General features: G+C 40.8%; 2 protein-coding genes across 11 annotated transcripts; both read left to right on the plus strand.

Annotated features, from left to right (window-relative positions):
• Window positions 1-176: 176 nt before the first annotated feature.
• On the plus strand, window positions 177-5,321 carry TEN1 (TEN1 subunit of CST complex). Of its 2 annotated transcripts, none has more exons than XM_033139366.1 (4): window positions 177-241; window positions 1,806-1,922; window positions 3,674-3,831; window positions 5,031-5,321. In XM_033139366.1, exons 2-4 carry the CDS (start codon window positions 1,834-1,836, stop codon window positions 5,165-5,167), a joined length of 384 nt encoding a protein of 127 aa, XP_032995257.1. In that variant the 5' UTR covers window positions 177-241; window positions 1,806-1,833; the 3' UTR covers window positions 5,168-5,321. The 2 variants fall into 2 exon arrangements, with proteins under 2 accessions (XP_032995257.1, XP_032995256.1); XM_033139365.1 differs by lacking the exon at window positions 177-241 and adding an exon at window positions 285-431.
• Window positions 5,322-7,564: 2,243 nt separating this feature from the next.
• On the plus strand, window positions 7,565-16,961 carry CDK3 (cyclin dependent kinase 3). 9 transcript variants are annotated; one of them, XM_033139361.1, is made up of 8 exons: window positions 7,565-7,752; window positions 8,954-9,102; window positions 9,849-9,926; window positions 10,948-11,068; window positions 11,811-11,981; window positions 12,987-13,088; window positions 15,239-15,442; window positions 15,739-16,961. In XM_033139361.1, exons 2-8 carry the CDS (start codon window positions 8,975-8,977, stop codon window positions 15,862-15,864), a joined length of 930 nt encoding a protein of 309 aa, XP_032995252.1. In that variant the 5' UTR covers window positions 7,565-7,752; window positions 8,954-8,974; the 3' UTR covers window positions 15,865-16,961. The 9 variants fall into 9 exon arrangements, with proteins under 9 accessions (XP_032995252.1, XP_032995254.1, XP_032995247.1 ...); XM_033139363.1 differs by having other exon boundaries at window positions 8,957-9,102; XM_033139356.1 differs by lacking the exon at window positions 7,565-7,752 and adding an exon at window positions 7,843-7,958.
• Window positions 16,962-17,050: the final 89 nt, after the last annotated feature.

Genomic DNA, 17,050 nt, shown 5'->3' on the forward strand with positions numbered 1-17,050 from the left:
CACGTGACTCTGGGGAGGCGTGGCCTCGCTCTTCAAGTCCCCCCTCTGGTAGGCGGGGCTTATGGAGCGAGACGTACGCTGGTTTCTGCTGCGCGGGCGGCGGTGGTCGGTTTCAACATCCAATAAGGAGGAGGAGGAGGAGGCGAGAAAGGAAACGAGAGCGGGAACTCCCTGCGCTTTGATGCCCTGCAAGGAAGCAGTTGTGGATCATGTAGCTGCTCCTCCTCCTCCTCACTAATAGGTGCCTTAGCTGCGATGGGGAAACCAAGGGTGGGTTAACGTTGCCTGCCCACTGATTTGTGGCTAAGGGCACATTGGCTTCGCGTGGCTGGGCGACAGAAACTCTGCGGCATAGAAGGGAATTCTGGACAGACTGTCTCTAGTTGGGTGTTAGGAGGATATAAACGAGTGTTTCGATTGCTGCTTTGCAGGTAGTTTGCCTTTCGCCTGTGGTGCTTGGCACATTCTCGGTCGTCGCGCCTACCTGTGCAACGCCCTCCCATCAGATGTCAAGGAAATAAATATCTGTGTAAATTTTGGAAGACATCTGAAGATTGGCCAGGGAGGTTTTTCATGTTTGAGGGTTTTTGTTGTGTTTGAATACTTTGTTGGAACCCGCCTAAAGTGGCTGAGGCAACCCAGTCAGATGGTTAGCATATGGATAATTAAAAGAATAATATTGCTACTGGGCCCCCCTTCTCCATATTCAAGATTTTCATTGTCTCTTTGCTTCAAAAACATTAAGTGGGGAGGGGGGCTTATTAGAGGCCCAGCTAAATTTTATTAATTTATTAGACTTATTGGGATGGTTGTGGTTAAAATTACATGGAGAACAAATAGAATGCATGCCTTGACATAAAGAGGTCTGTTTTCCTAGTAAACATTTAATCAAAAATTGACTTTGCATATTGATTTGGAAGGGGCTGGAGGATGTAACTAGAACTTCCTATGCAGTCCCCTGTTGTGGGCATATTCTGCTGCTGTTCTTCAGATACCCATTTTATTTTATTAAACTGTTTCTATTCTGGCTTTCCATTTGTAATGGCGTCCTCAAAGGTAGATTCTCCCCTCTTTCTATTGTTGCACTTTGGTTCCTTCTACATATTTTTTGTTTTGGCACTCTACTACCTAGTTTGCTTAGAGACATTGTGGTGTAGTGGTTATAATGTTGGACTAGCACCTGGGAGACCAGGGTTCAAATCCTTACTCAACAAAGTAGTTCACTGGGTGAGCTTGAGACAGTCACTGCCTCTCAGCCTAACCTGTCTGCCAGCATTGTTCTAGGGATTAAATGAGGAGGAGGAGAACCATGTACGCCATTTTGAACTCCTTGGAGAAAAAAGTGGGATATTCAAAACATAATAGACTATATTTGATGATGTATAATACTGTATGTGACACTTTCTTGTGCAGTGACGTCTAAAGAGTGAGATACTATAAGATAAAGGTATGGTAGATAGCAATCCTATCATCAGATCTGTAAAATAGTAATAGCTACCTGCCCTTACAGCAGAGATGCGGAACCGGTGGACCTTCAGTTGATGCTGAACTACAACTCCCATCTTCCCTATTCCAATGGCCAAGCTGGCTGGGAACCTTGCAAAGTACTTAAAATGAGGTTATTATCATGAATAAAGTAGGTAGTAGTCTATTAGAATCAATTTGAGCATAATTAAAGAAACCTGTCAACTGAAAAAGTAACACCTGCTGTTGCATAGTAGGGGAATCTAATTACCTTGAAGGCTTGAAGCGGAAAGATAATCTTTTAAATACCAGTACTTACTTCATTTTTTGTCTGATTATAGGGTCTGTTCTCAAGAACAGTTGCGCAAAATGCTGCCAGATGCTGGGACATATCACTTTCCTTGGGAAATAAACTCTGCATTGATCCCAGAAGGGAAGACCCTGAGAACCTTTGGCAGGTCAGTGTAATTCCTTTCGACCTTAAGATTTCTGTTTCTTTTGGTCATCCTATCTAACATTACTGTACTACTTCTACTCTTTTTGTCTCTTATTTTCCTTCTGATTCCTTCCTTTAGATTTCATAAAAGAACCAAATTCATAAATAACCAAATGCCACGTGTAAGCGAAAGCATAACGAGTTTGATTTCTTCCCCTCTACCCTGCACATCTGTGAAAAAAATTGTTTTGTTTCCTGTCTCCCGTTTACTATATCTGCAACGATTAAGCCCAACCTCGAGATCAGCAGGATAGAGCGGGTTAGCACTGTGTGGAAGTGCCCCTCTGTTGGTGAGGAAGGCCTATGCTGGTGTTGGGGTGTGGTGGTTGCGGGGAGACATTCGCAATACAGGCCACTGCTAGCTCTACCGCTGGTGGGAGCTAGTGATAGTCCATAAAATGCAATGGTTTTGGGGACTTAGATGTGTGAGATGCTGGCTTCCTTGGATTTACTGGAGCAGGTGTGGGGAGTGGAGATATTAAAAAAAGACAACCCAAAAGAGGTAAATCTGCTCCCCACACCTCCTGCCCTAGATGGTACAAACTGGCAGGGATTTGGAAGTGACAGATCATTATTGTTATCATGTTATTGTTGTAAACTGCCTTGAGATTTATTTTTAAATGAAAAGTGGTATAGAAGTGATTTTAAATAAATCACCTACCACTTCACTCTTCACCCCTCCCTACTTAGGGTTCTCATCTGTTGCATAGTGTCCTTGTTAGTTTGTTAATCCATGTGTTGGTGCCACCATTAGATGTTGTAAAGTATTTGTTGTTGTTGTTGTAACATAGTTTTTATTCATCTTCATTTTTAAACTTTTTAACATGGTTGCATTGTTTGCATTAGGGAATATGATGTGCAACAATGATATAAAATTTAAAATAAAACAAGGATAAACACTCAGATAAACATTTCTGAATTAACAAAGTTATGTCAAAGTGTATATGCCAAAATTATTACAATTATTACAGATATGAAAATATGTCTAGCAACGTTTATTGCTTTGTTGACCCTTAGTAAGAGGTATTTTGTATCAATAACAATTATAATTTATAGGAAGGGGGAGGGGGGAAATTAAAATGTGTACTTCATGCATGCTAGGCTCTGTTGTAATCCATGGGTACTGTTCTGCCATATGCTTCATTATTTGTGTAATCCATAAAGTCACATGTAAAATATTCATTTTATTTTTCTGGCACAGAGATGAATATGTGAGTTAAAAGAAAGAAACATTAGGCTAACATTGAGTTGTTTATCCTAAATGTCATATTGTATGTATGTATGAGCTCAGGCACTCATTCAGTATAGTATTATTAGACATGCTTAGCTGGGGGGAAAAGCTTTGAAATCAGTTATTTATTTTCAATTAACTGGGTGGTGTTCAAAGTAGTTTCACTTAAGAGTCAACCCACTGAAATTAATAAACACAACTAAATTATATTCATTGATTCAAATGGGTCTCTGAGTAAAACCTAGCTGAACACTACCCAGTGTTTAGCATTGGGAAGCAGATATAGGTAGATCTAATTTCTCTATATTTAAATACATTATTTGATTATTTAATTTCTATAATACTTAATATATTGAAAATATCTCTAAGCAGTATACAAAAAAATGAAGCAACAATGGACAACTTAAAACAAAATCATTCTGCACATGATTTCACATGCTTTATTATTAAAGATATTTGAGACCCAAGTTTTTGTTTTTCAGGCTACACTCCTATGATGCGGTCAGCTCCCAAGCCATCTTAACAGCTCAGCACACTTCAGTTCAGCACTGTATCCAAGTTTGTACCAAGTTTGTGGAACCATTCCAAGCCCAGCCTGGGGCTCTGTATATTGTACTGGGGGAAACTGAACATAAAGAGGGTAAGAACACCTGTATTTTTTTTTCTATCCGTGAAACCAGTAATAGTCTAGATCCTGGCCTGGTGGACCAACCTTTATCTCCTCCACCCCAGTAAGCCAACTTTGACAGGTGGGCAGGACCACCCGCCTGCCAGTCATCAGGCATTATATTGATGTTGGGTGAGTTGTCCCAGCCACTTGCCAAAAGTTGGCCCCCCAGGGTGGGGAGGAGATCCTGCACACAGCAGTTCAATCCTGCTTTTGTGCAGCTGCTTCTCTACCTGGCCCACACGTGTAGTCACATACAGCATCAAGTGTGGGGCAGGTAGGTGTGGTTTCAGAGAAATGGCCTTGCATGTTTGCCCATGGGCTGGAGGTTCCTCACCCTTGGTCTAGAAGGTAAAATAAGTAGTCTTGGGAATAGGGACCCTGATCTTCTGATGCAATCCTTTTGCATGAAAGGAAAATAAAATTTGCACTGGTTTAAGTTAGTTACCTAATCTCTCCTGTTGGTGTTTTCTTTTCATTCTCTGGAACTGTCACATAGGGATAACACTTATTTTCTAATCATGCTAGCCCTGCGCTGCAAGCCAACTTGTTTGGTGCAGCCTGGCTTGTAATTTTGTGCAAAGGTGGCAACGTTTGATCCTAGACTCTCTTAGCATATGGAAAATACCTTTGACCTGATTGTACAATACAGAAACTTTAAGTTGCTTGTGTACACTTATTAAAAGTTGCATTAGCTAGCCATGAGATTTGAAATGTTGACTTATGCTACAGTGGTAGTAAACATTGTGTGGGAGGCACTAGGGCTAGTGCACGTGTGTTTAAGCCTCTGGGTAGGGAGGAAAGAAGAATCATGTCCTTAATTTCAACCACACAGATTCAATGTATTTTTGAAGTTCATTTGGAGGTGTTCATGCCGTACTGATTGCTTACACCTGTCAAAGACTTCAACCTGTTTTGATGGCCGTATGCAGTGGTGGCCTCCATTAGAACATAAAAGGAGCCTGTTGGATTAGGCCTATCTAGTCCAGCATCCTGTTCTCACAATTGTTCTCCAGATGTTATTGGACTACAGCTCCCACCAGCTGTGAACATTGTCCATGTTGGCTGGGACTGATAGGAGTACAACAACATCTGGGGGCACCATCTTGGCTAACATCCATGTATGTCTGTGGTACTACTATTTCTGATTACTTTAATTTTTATATTTACAGGTAATGAGATGGTGATAAAGGCCCGTGTGTTTACATGTGTGGAAGGAATAAACCTTCAGTTGCTGGAGAAGGCCATAACGGAACAGAGAAAATATTTCCAGGAGAGAGAGAAGCAGCTGGAAGGAAATGCCTCCTAGTGCTCTCTGCATTAGGAGAGGACTTATTACTGAACATAATTAGTAATATACTATACTGAATAGGGCCAGCTTACCATTTTCCTTCACTCTAGTACCAGTTTGTAATGCTGTCTTAAAATTGTACTGCTTGCTATTGCCTTAAGAGGACCCCCCCAAAATATATACAGTATATATAAAATGTTCAGAGGGAGAAAGTATGCCCCCGGTGTTCTAGAACTGCTTCACATATTACACTAGGCTATGCAGAAGTTGCCACAGTGTTTTGAAAGCCATTTAAACAATGCAAAATGCAAAGGGTTAAAGGAGTTTATTACGATCGTATTTTGAAATAATGAAAACAGCCATTAAGTTTACAGCAGCTGGATTTTAAATACTCTTTGGTTTTTTGTTTAATAATAAAATTTAAATAGTGTTTAAATGCCCATTCTTCTTTTGCTTTTGTGACACTGCCACAAAGCAGCCTTGATGATGTTCACTTGCTCATTTTTCAGTCCTATGTGGCCAGTCTTCAAGTCCCAGGCTTTATGGATACTGTGAGAAAGCTGATTTGTTAGCATGCCTAGATTCACTAGTACTTACTTGGCTATTTATTTGTGTTCTTCCTGACAACCTGTAGCACTTAGCCTAATTATATGCAGCCCTTAGCCTAATTTCAAAATCCCTCTGCTATGAAACAGCTTAGACCTCCAGCAAGAGTGATCTGTACTTCCTGCAGCAGCTGGCTGGACAGGGAGGAAGAAGACAGAGAAAGAGAAGGGATGGCAGTAAGAGAGAGAAGGGGTGGTGGCTATGTCGACATTTGGTCCTGCCATTGGTCAACTTCCTCTGAGGGAATGCAGTCCTCAACAACAACAAAGTTGTGCACCTCTGGTGGGGGGAGAGAGATTGAATGGATGTTGATTAATATCTGTTGAGGGCTTTTCTGGATCCTTTCTCCACCAGAGAGAAATATTACAATATTACAATATATTAATATTACAAAATCATGACAGGTTATATTTCCATATTACCTAATGGGAGCTCAGATTCTTAAACGTCCATTATGGCTTCACCTTGATATTAGATTACTGAAAGTTGTGCCATAGCCATAATCATGTTCAACTAAGATTTATACTGAAAAGGAGGTGTCCCCCCACCCCCATAGTTACGGCACTTTGCATGGTTCTTGACTGATATTTCTACTCCAAAGAGTTAATGATCAAAGTTACTATCTGCATTAGAATTCATAGAAACAAGTGTTTCTCTGTTCTAATTATGTTTGTATCAATCTCAGCTGTTAAGATCTATGGGAGGGGTTCTAATGTGGGAGTCATCTTCTTGTGAAATAAAACCTGTCAGAGAAAGGAGCAGAGGCTAACCTTTAGCAGAGTGCCCATACTGGTACCTCATATGTAGATAACACACATTTGCCTTCTAGAGAATAGTCCTGGCTATCTCCTAACTCAGATGAATACTGAACTCACAATCACTGGTGCTGGTAAGAGTTGCCATGCCCACTTATAAAAATGTGTTGAAGGGATATGAAAAATACACCCATGTGCCATTTCTTCCTTAACACACTTTTGAGAGCTCAGCATCAAACTTCTTTCTGTGCAATAACCTTAACCACCATGTTCACTGTAGTGTCAGAAACAGACCACCACCACTTCAAATTAAAAATTAAGACACGTTCTTGAAATGATGAGGATCACAACTTTTTTGTAAGTGTAAAATGGTTCTCCATATGTGGATAAGCATATCTGTTTGCATATTGATAATTGCAATCCTTTAACATTGTTTAAAGGCTGGGGGTGAGGTAGGAGAAATGTGTTACTCATCCTATACTTCAAGAATGGTTACATACTTTTTCTAGCTCTAAATACTGCCTAACTAAAACTAGCAGAATCTGTTTGGCTACACACCATGGCCATATTAAGGCTTCAAAGAATGCAAATTCTGAGGATAATTGACCACTGTGGCCTTTCAGGTCTTGTTGGGCTCCTCTTTCCATCAGCCCCAGCCAGCATGGCCAATGGTTAGGAATTATGGGAGTTGTGATCCAGCTAACCTGTGGAAGACCACAGGTTAGCTACCACTGGCAAAGGAGAATAAAGTGCTTTGGGGTAGTGTATGCCAGCCTTTTCCCCAATGTCAACAACCCCACTAGCTCCTCTCCTGAACTTCGAATGTTGGACAGAAAAGTCTGAAGGGGGATTTTGAATGTGTTTGGCTGGATATTGATGTGCAAAAGTTGGGGTGGAGCCAGCAGGGATGGGGATATGGGCTGCAGGGCTGCTGTGTGCCCACTTTATCCTTCCTTGCATTCTTTGAATGTCCAAATATTATTTATTTACTGTATTTGATATTTGCATCTCTTAGTCTCACTTCATAACAGAAGTTATCTAGGGCTCACAAGTGCTTTGGTGCTATCACCAAGTCTCTGAAGAAAAGATCGCCTGTGAGCAAAGAAAAACTTGCCCAAATAATGTGATTTTGATCATTTCCCCCTTGCAAGAAATTTTAAAAGCAGGGCCAAAGTCTAGCCTGCAGTTATTGCTCCTGCCAACTTCCTACAATATATCCCTGTTGGAAGGGATGCAGAAACTGTGAGTATACTAGTCAAACAGCAGCAAAAGAGATCTCTGTGTTTTCTTACACTGTACTGTATTTGATAACAGTTTGCATATGAACATCTCCCTCTAGTGGGCAAAAGGCACTTTGGTGGTGGTGTGAGGTGAATTTTGACCCCTTGGAAACACTGTAGTTCAATAGCAAGGAGGGTATGGAAGCAAATGGAAGACTAGATGAGCAGGTGGGAAGCATTCTGAGAACCTGAGAGCTTTAATTTTACCCTTGGATGATCACATTAGTAATTTGTGACTCGCATGGGAACGCAAGTGGCTTAGTGGCTAGTGCCTTGGGTGTCAGGGCAGGCCTGGGCCCAAGGCCTTCCTCAAATATGACGACGTGCAGTAAGTCTCTTCCGTTTAACAATGCCATGTTCTTGAAGGATTCTTATTCAGAATATTCCCAACACTTCCCCCCCTTTAAGTCAAGAAATATTTTGATTAACCCTGTTGGAGGGACAAGAATATTCCCTATATCTACAGTTACCCTATAAAACATTGTGGCTGTGGATCCAATGCAATTAGGCATTGTGTAAAGAATCCCTTCACCTTGCCTGTCCTGACTCCAATCTGCTCCATCGGTGACCCCGACTTCTAGGATAGGGGAAAGAGTGAAAAATGTGCAATTTGCCTACATTCTGTGCTCCACTCGTACGAAAGCTGCGCTTAATTTTGCAACTGAGGCAAACAAACAAGTCCTGGGGGGTTTAGTTGCTAAAGTTTGACGGTGGGAAAGTCAGGGACACATCTTTCGCTATGAAACCAACTCCCTTTCAGGCTCATCTGCATTATAGGATGGCGTGAGCCCCAAATACCACCCTGAACTCCTTGAAGGAAAGGCAGGATCCCAATAAGGCGCTATCCATTATGTGGGGATGCATATTGTGTTTCTTGGACCCAGGGCTGGGCTGTCATAGCGCAAAGGGAACAGTAAGTGTCATTGTAATCAGCCAGACACCTTCAGTTAACTTAAGTAGGTTAATGTACTGGAAAATACGAGAGTAGTCCATTTGAAAGGAATTATTAAAGATGTTATTTAAGCATTGTGCTTATTTGTTTAAATGGATTATTATTACTTTTCAGGGGTAGGGTGAGTGGAAGAATGGAAACATGCAAAATGCTTTGATGTATAGAGATGACCAGATAGTACTACTGCTAATTGTCTAATCAAATGTTACAGCAGCAAGTAAGAAGACAGAGAATGGATGCGTTCCAAGATGTCTTCCAAAAGGTAGAGAAGATTGGAGAGGGCACCTATGGGGTAGTGTATAAAGCCAAAAACAAACAGACAGGCCAGCTAGTTGCTTTGAAGAAGATCCGCCTAGATTCGTAAGTACCTAGTTCACTGACTTTCCCCTGAATTGGCTACTCTTAAAACTCATGAAATGGTTTTCAGGTAGCATTTATATTTTGAGTTTTAATACATTGCAAATTGTGGAATTTGAGAGATATCATGCGGAAAACCATGGGCAGAATTTATTCACATAAGGCTCAGTTCCAAATAGGGTCCAGCTGTTAATGTAAAGGATACTTACTGTAACAGTAGAATTGCAAGCACCTTAAGCATGGAGACTAATGGCTGATTTAGAGTTACCCTAAATATGACAATGGAGACACATGAATGTATCTGTCCCTTTTTAAATTTTGTGCACATATGCTTTTCTTATTGAGGCAACTATCAGAATTGAAGGGGGTGGAGAAAAAACTTATAGGAGTATGACAAGTCTTTGAGGAGAAAGGCCATCTCCTTCTTAATTTTATATTTTAATAGTTGTAGTTTAACCTGTGTAGAAGAGTCTTACTCAGAATGCATTGAGATTATAATATCTTATTCCTTACTTGTTCACATATGTTATGCTTGATGTTGCTAAAATATTAACCCTATACCTGTGTAGTTTTCTGCATTTTCTCTTTTTTGTGATTGATGGGACACCCTTTTTCCTCCTTGCTTTGGCTGACAAGCTCTATGAACATTCTCCTAGAGAAGATATGTGAGTGGAAATAATCACTGATACCCAGTAAAGCATTCCTTAGAAAGAATTAGATTGCTTGATACCAAATCCCTTTCTTTACAGGGAGACGGAAGGAGTTCCCAGTACAGCAATTCGAGAAATCTCCCTGCTGAAAGAATTGAAACATCCAAACATAGTGAGGTAAGAAAAAGTCTAGACTTTGTGTGTGTGTAGATGTGAGCTGTTCTCATCTATAACGTATAACAGCATTGCTTAGATTAATAGAAACATGGAATAGAGAGGCTATTTCTAGATTCAGACTGCAGTCCTATGCCAACTTTCACAAAGGACACCTTGAGGAGACTAAAACAGCCTTGGGGTGACTATCAAAAAAGTATTGAGCTGCCACTCACAGGTTTGGAGCATAGCTGTCAACCTTTCCCTTTTTTTGCGGGAAATTCCCTTATTATAGTATTGGGAAACACCAGTCTATTTTTGAAATTCCTTTGTAGTAAGACAGCTACTTTGAGATCTTGTATAGAATGTCCTGGGAGACTGAAGTGTTCTTCTACTTGTTTCTCTGTCTTGTGATTCCTGATATCAGATTTATGTCAATTTATCCTTTGGCGTAGGGTTTGCCCTGTTTGTCCAATATAGAGAGCTGAAGGGCACTGTTGGCATTTGATGGCATACACAATGTTAGAAGATGAGCAATCAAATAGTCCTGGGATGATATGTTTGATGCTGTTGTCTGGGTGTATGTGGCAGCAAAGTTGGCATCTGGGTTTATTGCAGGCTCTGGTACCAGTGTCCATGTTAAGTCCTGTTGTTCTATTATTGTGGGTGAGGAGCTGTTAAGATTGGGTGGCTGTCTGTAGGCAATGAAAGGTCTTCCTCCCAGAACTTGACAAAGAGAACTGTCATTGTCTCGGAGAGGTTGTAGATCTCTGATGATGCGTTGTACTGTTTTAACTGTAGGTTATGGCGTAGGTTAGGCTGAGAGACAAAGCCCAAATGAACTTCATGACTGATTGAGGAGTTGAACCTGGGTCTCCCCATTCTTAGTCCAGCTCCCTAACTACTGTCCCACACCGACTCTCCTTCTGTTGTACCAAAAAATGGAGGGTGTGTGTGTGTTGGAGTGATGGATGCATTTGTTCAGCAGGGGCATTAATTCTTCCAAACCCAGATGTTCAGTCACTGAATTCCATTTTTATTCCAGGCTTCTTGATGTGGTTCACAGTCAGAAGAAACTCTATCTAGTCTTTGAATATCTGAATCAGGACCTTAAGAAGTACATGGACTCGTCTCGTACAGGGGAGCTGCCTTTAAGTTTGGTGAAGGTAGAAGTTTACGCAAACATACGCACAGTCACTTACAGTATATACCTGGAAATATTTTTCTTGAATTTCAACTCCCATCAGCCTCAGACGGCATTGTCAGTTATCAGGGATTGTGGGAGTTGTAGTTCAGCAATATGTGACAGGCTGCAGGTTAACTACCAGTGTTTTAGACCTTGAAGCATTGAAAAGACATTCACATTGCAGAAAGGCCTGTAACATTTTAACTTACTTTCTATCTGATAGTGCCTTTAAAAACTGACAGACAACAAATCAGGCAAAGGCTGGCATAGGAGAGCTTTAACTGTTGAATTTTCTCCTTGCGTTCTTCCTGTCATTTAAAAAAGACATAGGAGCCCTGACAGGAAACAAACTAGCTACTCTAACAAGGAGTGTGGAAAGTTTCTTATCTGGTCACACTGCTGTTCTCAGAGAAATATCTTAACAACGTACGTGGAACCTGTTTGCAAGCAATTGTTTAAGATACATCCTGTTGAATTATGGCATATTATGTACCAGCTGCCCATGGCTTCTTTATTCCTACGCTGGATCTTGCCACATAAAAAAATAATGTTTCAGGAAAACGCATTGTAAACCTCATAATTGGAAATTACGTTGCCGAAAGATGGAACTCTACAGCGCCATCTGGTGTCACAGTGTTATAATGCATTTTAAATGCTTGGTTTTTTTTTTTTTTACTAATGTAGCTGAGTCCATACTCTCTGAAACCTTTGCTTCTCCTTAGAGCTACCTTTATCAACTGCTACAAGGTGTAAGCTTCTGTCACTCCCACAGAGTCATCCACAGAGATCTGAAGCCCCAGAACTTACTTATAAACGAAATGGGAGCCATCAAACTAGCTGATTTTGGCCTAGCAAGAGCCTTTGGTGTTCCACTGCGTACTTACACTCATGAGGTAATGTTCGTCATCATCTCCTTCTCCTCTTTCTTAATGTTGTTAGTAGGCAAGAAGGTTGCCAAGTCATCCTCTGAGAAGGTATGTGTGTGTATTTGTGTAAACACAGTTTTTGAGGCAGATTTTGCACCACCAGAGTGCTGCTGTGATGCTCCACAATGGTAGGATTTTCCTACCTTTGAAACACTTAAAGATGCATGAGACCCTGTCAGGGTGCTGCTCTGGCTATCTTATTTGATATGAAGTGAGAAGAAAAGTAGCCATGAAATGAGCTATTATGATATCTAGTCTTATGCAAAGAATGGATTGGAACTGCAATTGGCAGACTTTAACGTAAAGACTGTGCCTATACCTTTAATGTTCTGGGGCAAGACTAATAAATTTATTGGAGCATCTGCAGATTAAAAGTTCACACCACAATACATTTGTTCATTTTGAAGGTATGTTTTTACTACCTCAGACTAACATGGTTTCTCTCCAGGAATTTAGATTTTTTTAATGTGCTGAGCCAGAAAAAGAGGATGCAGCCATCTTGCTTCTGAGCTCATTGCTCCATCAGTTTCCTTTCACTGTCAGAGGAACGGGGGCGGGGGGAGCGTACCACCCCCGGTACCATCGGGGAGGGGGGTACCATCATGGCCACCGCCCCCAGACACGCATTCGCACCCCCCACTGTGCTGGGTGCTACACCCCTGCGGGCAGCGCACCATGCCCCCAGAGTGCATGCCACGCCCCTGCAGGTGTCATGCCACGCCCCGCGGGATGCACGGCAGCCATGCCCCCACCTGCAAGGAGGGATAGCAACACCTGCTTTTCTGGCTGGCGTTCAAGAGGCCATGGTGCAGTCCAGTGGACTTCATCCGAGTGAGAACAATTTATTGCAAAAGTCTGCACCATGAAAGTTTATGGGCTCAATCATAAAAGTTTTTTAACTGAGGGTGGAAAGGCATTTGAATACATAAAAAGCATAAACTGAACTCAAGCTTTAAATGTGGTTCCTTCTAGGTTGTAACTTTATGGTATCGAGCTCCTGAAATTTTACTAGGTTGTAAATTCTACTCAACAGCTGTGGATATCTGGAGCATTGGCTGCATATTTGCAGAAATGGTAATAGACTTCAGTTTTTTTTATTCAAAAGTAAAGTGCACTGCGTTTTAGACGCACAAAAATGTTAATTTCTTATGAATATTTTATGTGGTAATTGTGCCTTGTTTGTATTTATCTCTACCTAGCTCCCCTTGTCTTTGTCTCACACACTCTCTCTGAAGATAATTTGTAATCTGAGCCCTTAGCCCAGAAGTCAGTATTGAAGCTCAAATCAATACTTGCATTTTGGCAAGAGAAGCAGCTGGTGCACTGTGTCATCTGGATGACGTAAAAACCAGTGATGCTGAGTTAACGTATACTCTTAACATTACAAATATCCAAAAATGTGTCATCTTCCGAAATACACACTATGAATCATGTAATCAATGTGCTCTTATTTTTTTTTCTAATTCTACTGTGTGACAGAACCAAGTTTTGCATTCAAAACGTGTTATTCTTACCACCACCTTTTTAAAATTTCAAGTCTTTGATAAGACTTCCTTCTCTGATATTGTTAAAAGCTGCAATGGGCATGAAAATGTGCATTGATTGCTGCTGCTGCAGTCTTCTGACTCTGTTTAGATATATGCTTCCTGATCACAGCCTAGTAAAGGAGAAATTTACTTTCAATTTTTTATCCCATTTAAAAATGTTTTATTTTATTTGAGCATTATACCTGGTATTTGTACACTGTTCTGAGGGGTGCTGTATCTTTCAAATAAATAAGATACATTGCATAATGAGGCTCAAGCTACTGCTGTATTGAGGAAGGTTGAGACCATGGCAGGTAGTCTACGGTTAAGAAAAATTATGCTGAATGTAGCTTCCATTTTGGTTTGGTAAAATTTTCTCTCAATTTTGTGAGGATGCTTCCAGAGGGGTGTATATTCCTTATGCATGCATTTTTATTTTATTGCAAAGCCTACATAACATTATTCTCGTCAATTGCTTTAAAAAGATATGGGCTGGCATCTTAACTCAGATTTCTCCTTTATGGGAATCATGATAAGCTAAAAAAACATACATTGCTAATTACCATTCTGTGATAGCTGAACAATCCACTCACAATATTAAGCCCCCATCTGGAAGTATCTGATTGATCTTTAGCCAGTTGCATGGGGCTAGCTTTCTGCATGAGGAAAGGAAGAACTATGGCTCACGGGGAAGGCTTGCAGCTCAGTGAGAGAGCACATACCTTGCATGCAGAAAGATCCTAGGTTCAGTCCCTGGTGCTTCCAGGTAGGGCTTGGAGAGCCGCTTTCAGTCATTGTCAACAGTGCTGAGCTAGATGGACCAACAATCTGACTTTGTATAAGGCTGTTCCCTAAGTTCCTATCAGAACAGATCTATCTGGTAGATCGGTGATGCGTTCCCTTTGTTTTCAACCTCTTTTACACACACTACCTGGCTTCTCCTGAAAAACACCTTGCTATGAGAAAGATGTGCAATGTGGCAGCAGCCACTAGAGGTTGCTGCTGTATAGGAAGAAAGTGGTGAAGATGACATGGCACTCGATTAAAGGACATGCAGCCCTTAACCTAATACTGTTTACAACATTTGAAAACTGCAAAGGTTGAAGCATTTAGGCTCTTCCTTCAGCCTTGCCTATCATACAGCTCATACTGAAAAGCCATATCAATTGCTTTTGCAAAGATCAATTAAAACAATTTTTATTTTAAAAGTTTCATATTAATACATTTCAGGTTTTTATGTCTATTTGCCTCCGCATGGCTGTCCCCATTGTCTTTCTATCCTGAGCTCTCAGCAGAATAAAACATGACTGAAGTTTTAGTTCAAATGAGGTTCAAGTTTGTAACATAGGGCAATGGGGTCAACATTAGATTTCATGTTCTATATTATCATGTTGAACTTGCTTTAGTTTACTGTATGTCTTTGCACCTAGCTCTGGTTGGTAGATCTTGGGATTCTAGTACAAAACAAAGGAGATCCAACAAGCTTGAAGTCTGCTCCGAATCTACACTATGTGTTTCTGGGGATCTGGTGTGGTGTTTAGTATATTTCTCCTTTCTCCTTCAGCACCAGGTGGCTTGTACTAAAAGGTTAACAGTATTTATTTCTCTCTGTTCCTTCTCCCTGGGACTTCACTTGGATAAAGATTAGGGGTGCCTATGGAAAGATAGATGAGTGAGCCATCCTTTTTCTTTCTCTAGGTAACCAGAAAAGCCTTATTTCCTGGGGACTCCGAAATCGATCAGCTTTTCCGTATTTTCCGCACTCTTGGTACACCTACTGAATCATCATGGCCAGGAGTGACTCAACTTCCGGATTACAAAGGGAATTTCCCAAAATGGCCAAGAAAAGACATGAAGGTGTTAATTCCAAACTTGGACCGAGATGGACGAGACTTGCTGATGGTAAGAAAAAGGCTGGAATGAAGGGTTTTGTTTTTAAAACAACCTTGGGCCAGAGATGCTGTAAACCAGAATTTCAGCCAAGAGCTCAATCTGAGATTTAGTCTCAACCCTCAAGTGTATTGGGTAATATAGGTGGCTCTGCAGGGATTTGTGATTTATGCCATTTCTGATTATGACATTACCATTGCATGCAAAGCCTATAATTGGGAACAGAAAATTAGTATTGCCTTTGGGATGATAGGCATAGTATCAATCCATTAAAAGAGATATTTATGTGTCCCCCCTTTTAATTGCAGCAACTATTACTGTATGATCCCAACAGACGCATCTCAGCCAAAGCTGCTTTGACCCACCAATATTTCTGGCAGGCTCCATCACGAGATGCCAAAGAGCAACGTGTAGTAGAGAGGTATGGCCCATGAGAGGAGGCAAATCTGCAGTGTGCTTCCCTGACAATAGTTCCCTGGATTAACTTTTCCTAATAACTGAGCCTCTCATGCTTGGAATTGGAATGGCTGTAGAGGATGAAACTTGTTCATCTGGTTTAGAAGTTCTCAGCCTTTTAGTGGAGTTAATGCTATATTCATATAGATTTTGACTGTTCTAAATAGTACGCAGCCTCTCATGTTCTTTGAAAACAAACTTGGCACTCTAAGCATTTGATGAGGCAAAATATGATTTGAAATCTTAGGATTGCTATGTATTTGAATTCAATCCTAATCCAGCAACCACATATTATTCAATCTTTGCTGTAGTTCAGGTATTGCATTGCAGAGAAATTGGTTATAGTAACTTAGGCACTGCAAGCACAGCCTGCAGAAAAGGGAAAAGTTGACAGCTATGACTATTGGCCACTAACCATGCTCAAGAGGAAATTGTGGGAGAACCAGACATCATGAGTCCACCCAGAAATACCACAGATTTTAGTTTCTTTTTGTATCCTTTATCAGCATACTTGTTTACCTTTCCCCCCAAGATAGGACAAAAAACTTGGTCCAAACACAATTCATATTAAAGAATGGGCTTCTTAATCTTGGAGCAGCTGTCGGGCCCTTCAAGTTTTCATTTCTAATTTAATTAGAATGTGAAAGTCTTTGATCATCAATGTGCCACGAGAGACACTGAATGAGCTAGATAGAGCAGGATGCTAAAGAATAAATATTTGAAAGACTCCAGTTACTGATCTTGGCCAAATACATGTGGGTTGGATCCTACAAGCAGGGTTCTGCTCATGGATTGCTCCTGCTGATAGAAGGGCGGGGGGAGATAATGTCCACTGATTTCCTCTTTTGCCTGCAATCTCCTGTGTGGTTCCTGAAAATCTGCTCTGGAGGGAAACCAGTGAACTTGTCCCCTACTTCTGCCTGCTCTGAATCAAAGCCACTGCTTAGTTATGGGGTTGTTTTTTAAAACCTTGTTATTGATGTTTTAAGTCATTTTTATCATTAACTGTTAATATTATTGAAGAAGTTTCTGTATGCACTAAATAAAAAAAATGCTTTGATAAACCTTCTAATGTTGGTTCTCAAATGTCCTTACTGACATGAGTGCCTATGATAGGAAAATCTTTTACACCATGGCCATTTTTGCTTATATTGAATGCATGGT

Source organism: Lacerta agilis, chromosome 2, assembly GCF_009819535.1.
Source record: "Lacerta agilis isolate rLacAgi1 chromosome 2, rLacAgi1.pri, whole genome shotgun sequence".
In the NCBI taxonomy this organism is placed as follows: domain Eukaryota; kingdom Metazoa; phylum Chordata; class Lepidosauria; order Squamata; family Lacertidae; genus Lacerta; species Lacerta agilis.

Coding starts and splice junctions, on each gene's coding strand:
- TEN1 (XM_033139366.1), top strand. CDS start 1,834: ATGCTGCCAGATGCTGGGACATATCACTTTCCTTGGGAAATAAACTCT. Junction 1,923..3,673: donor ACCCTGAGAACCTTTGGCAG/GTCAGTGTAATT, acceptor TTTGTTTTTCAG/GCTACACTCCTATGATGCGG. Junction 3,832..5,030: donor GGAAACTGAACATAAAGAGG/GTAAGAACACCT, acceptor TTATATTTACAG/GTAATGAGATGGTGATAAAG.
- CDK3 (XM_033139355.1), top strand. CDS start 8,641: ATGTGGGGATGCATATTGTGTTTCTTGGACCCAGGGCTGGGCTGTCAT. Junction 9,103..9,848: donor AAGAAGATCCGCCTAGATTC/GTAAGTACCTAG, acceptor CTTTCTTTACAG/GGAGACGGAAGGAGTTCCCA. Junction 11,982..12,986: donor TGCGTACTTACACTCATGAG/GTAATGTTCGTC, acceptor GGTTCCTTCTAG/GTTGTAACTTTATGGTATCG.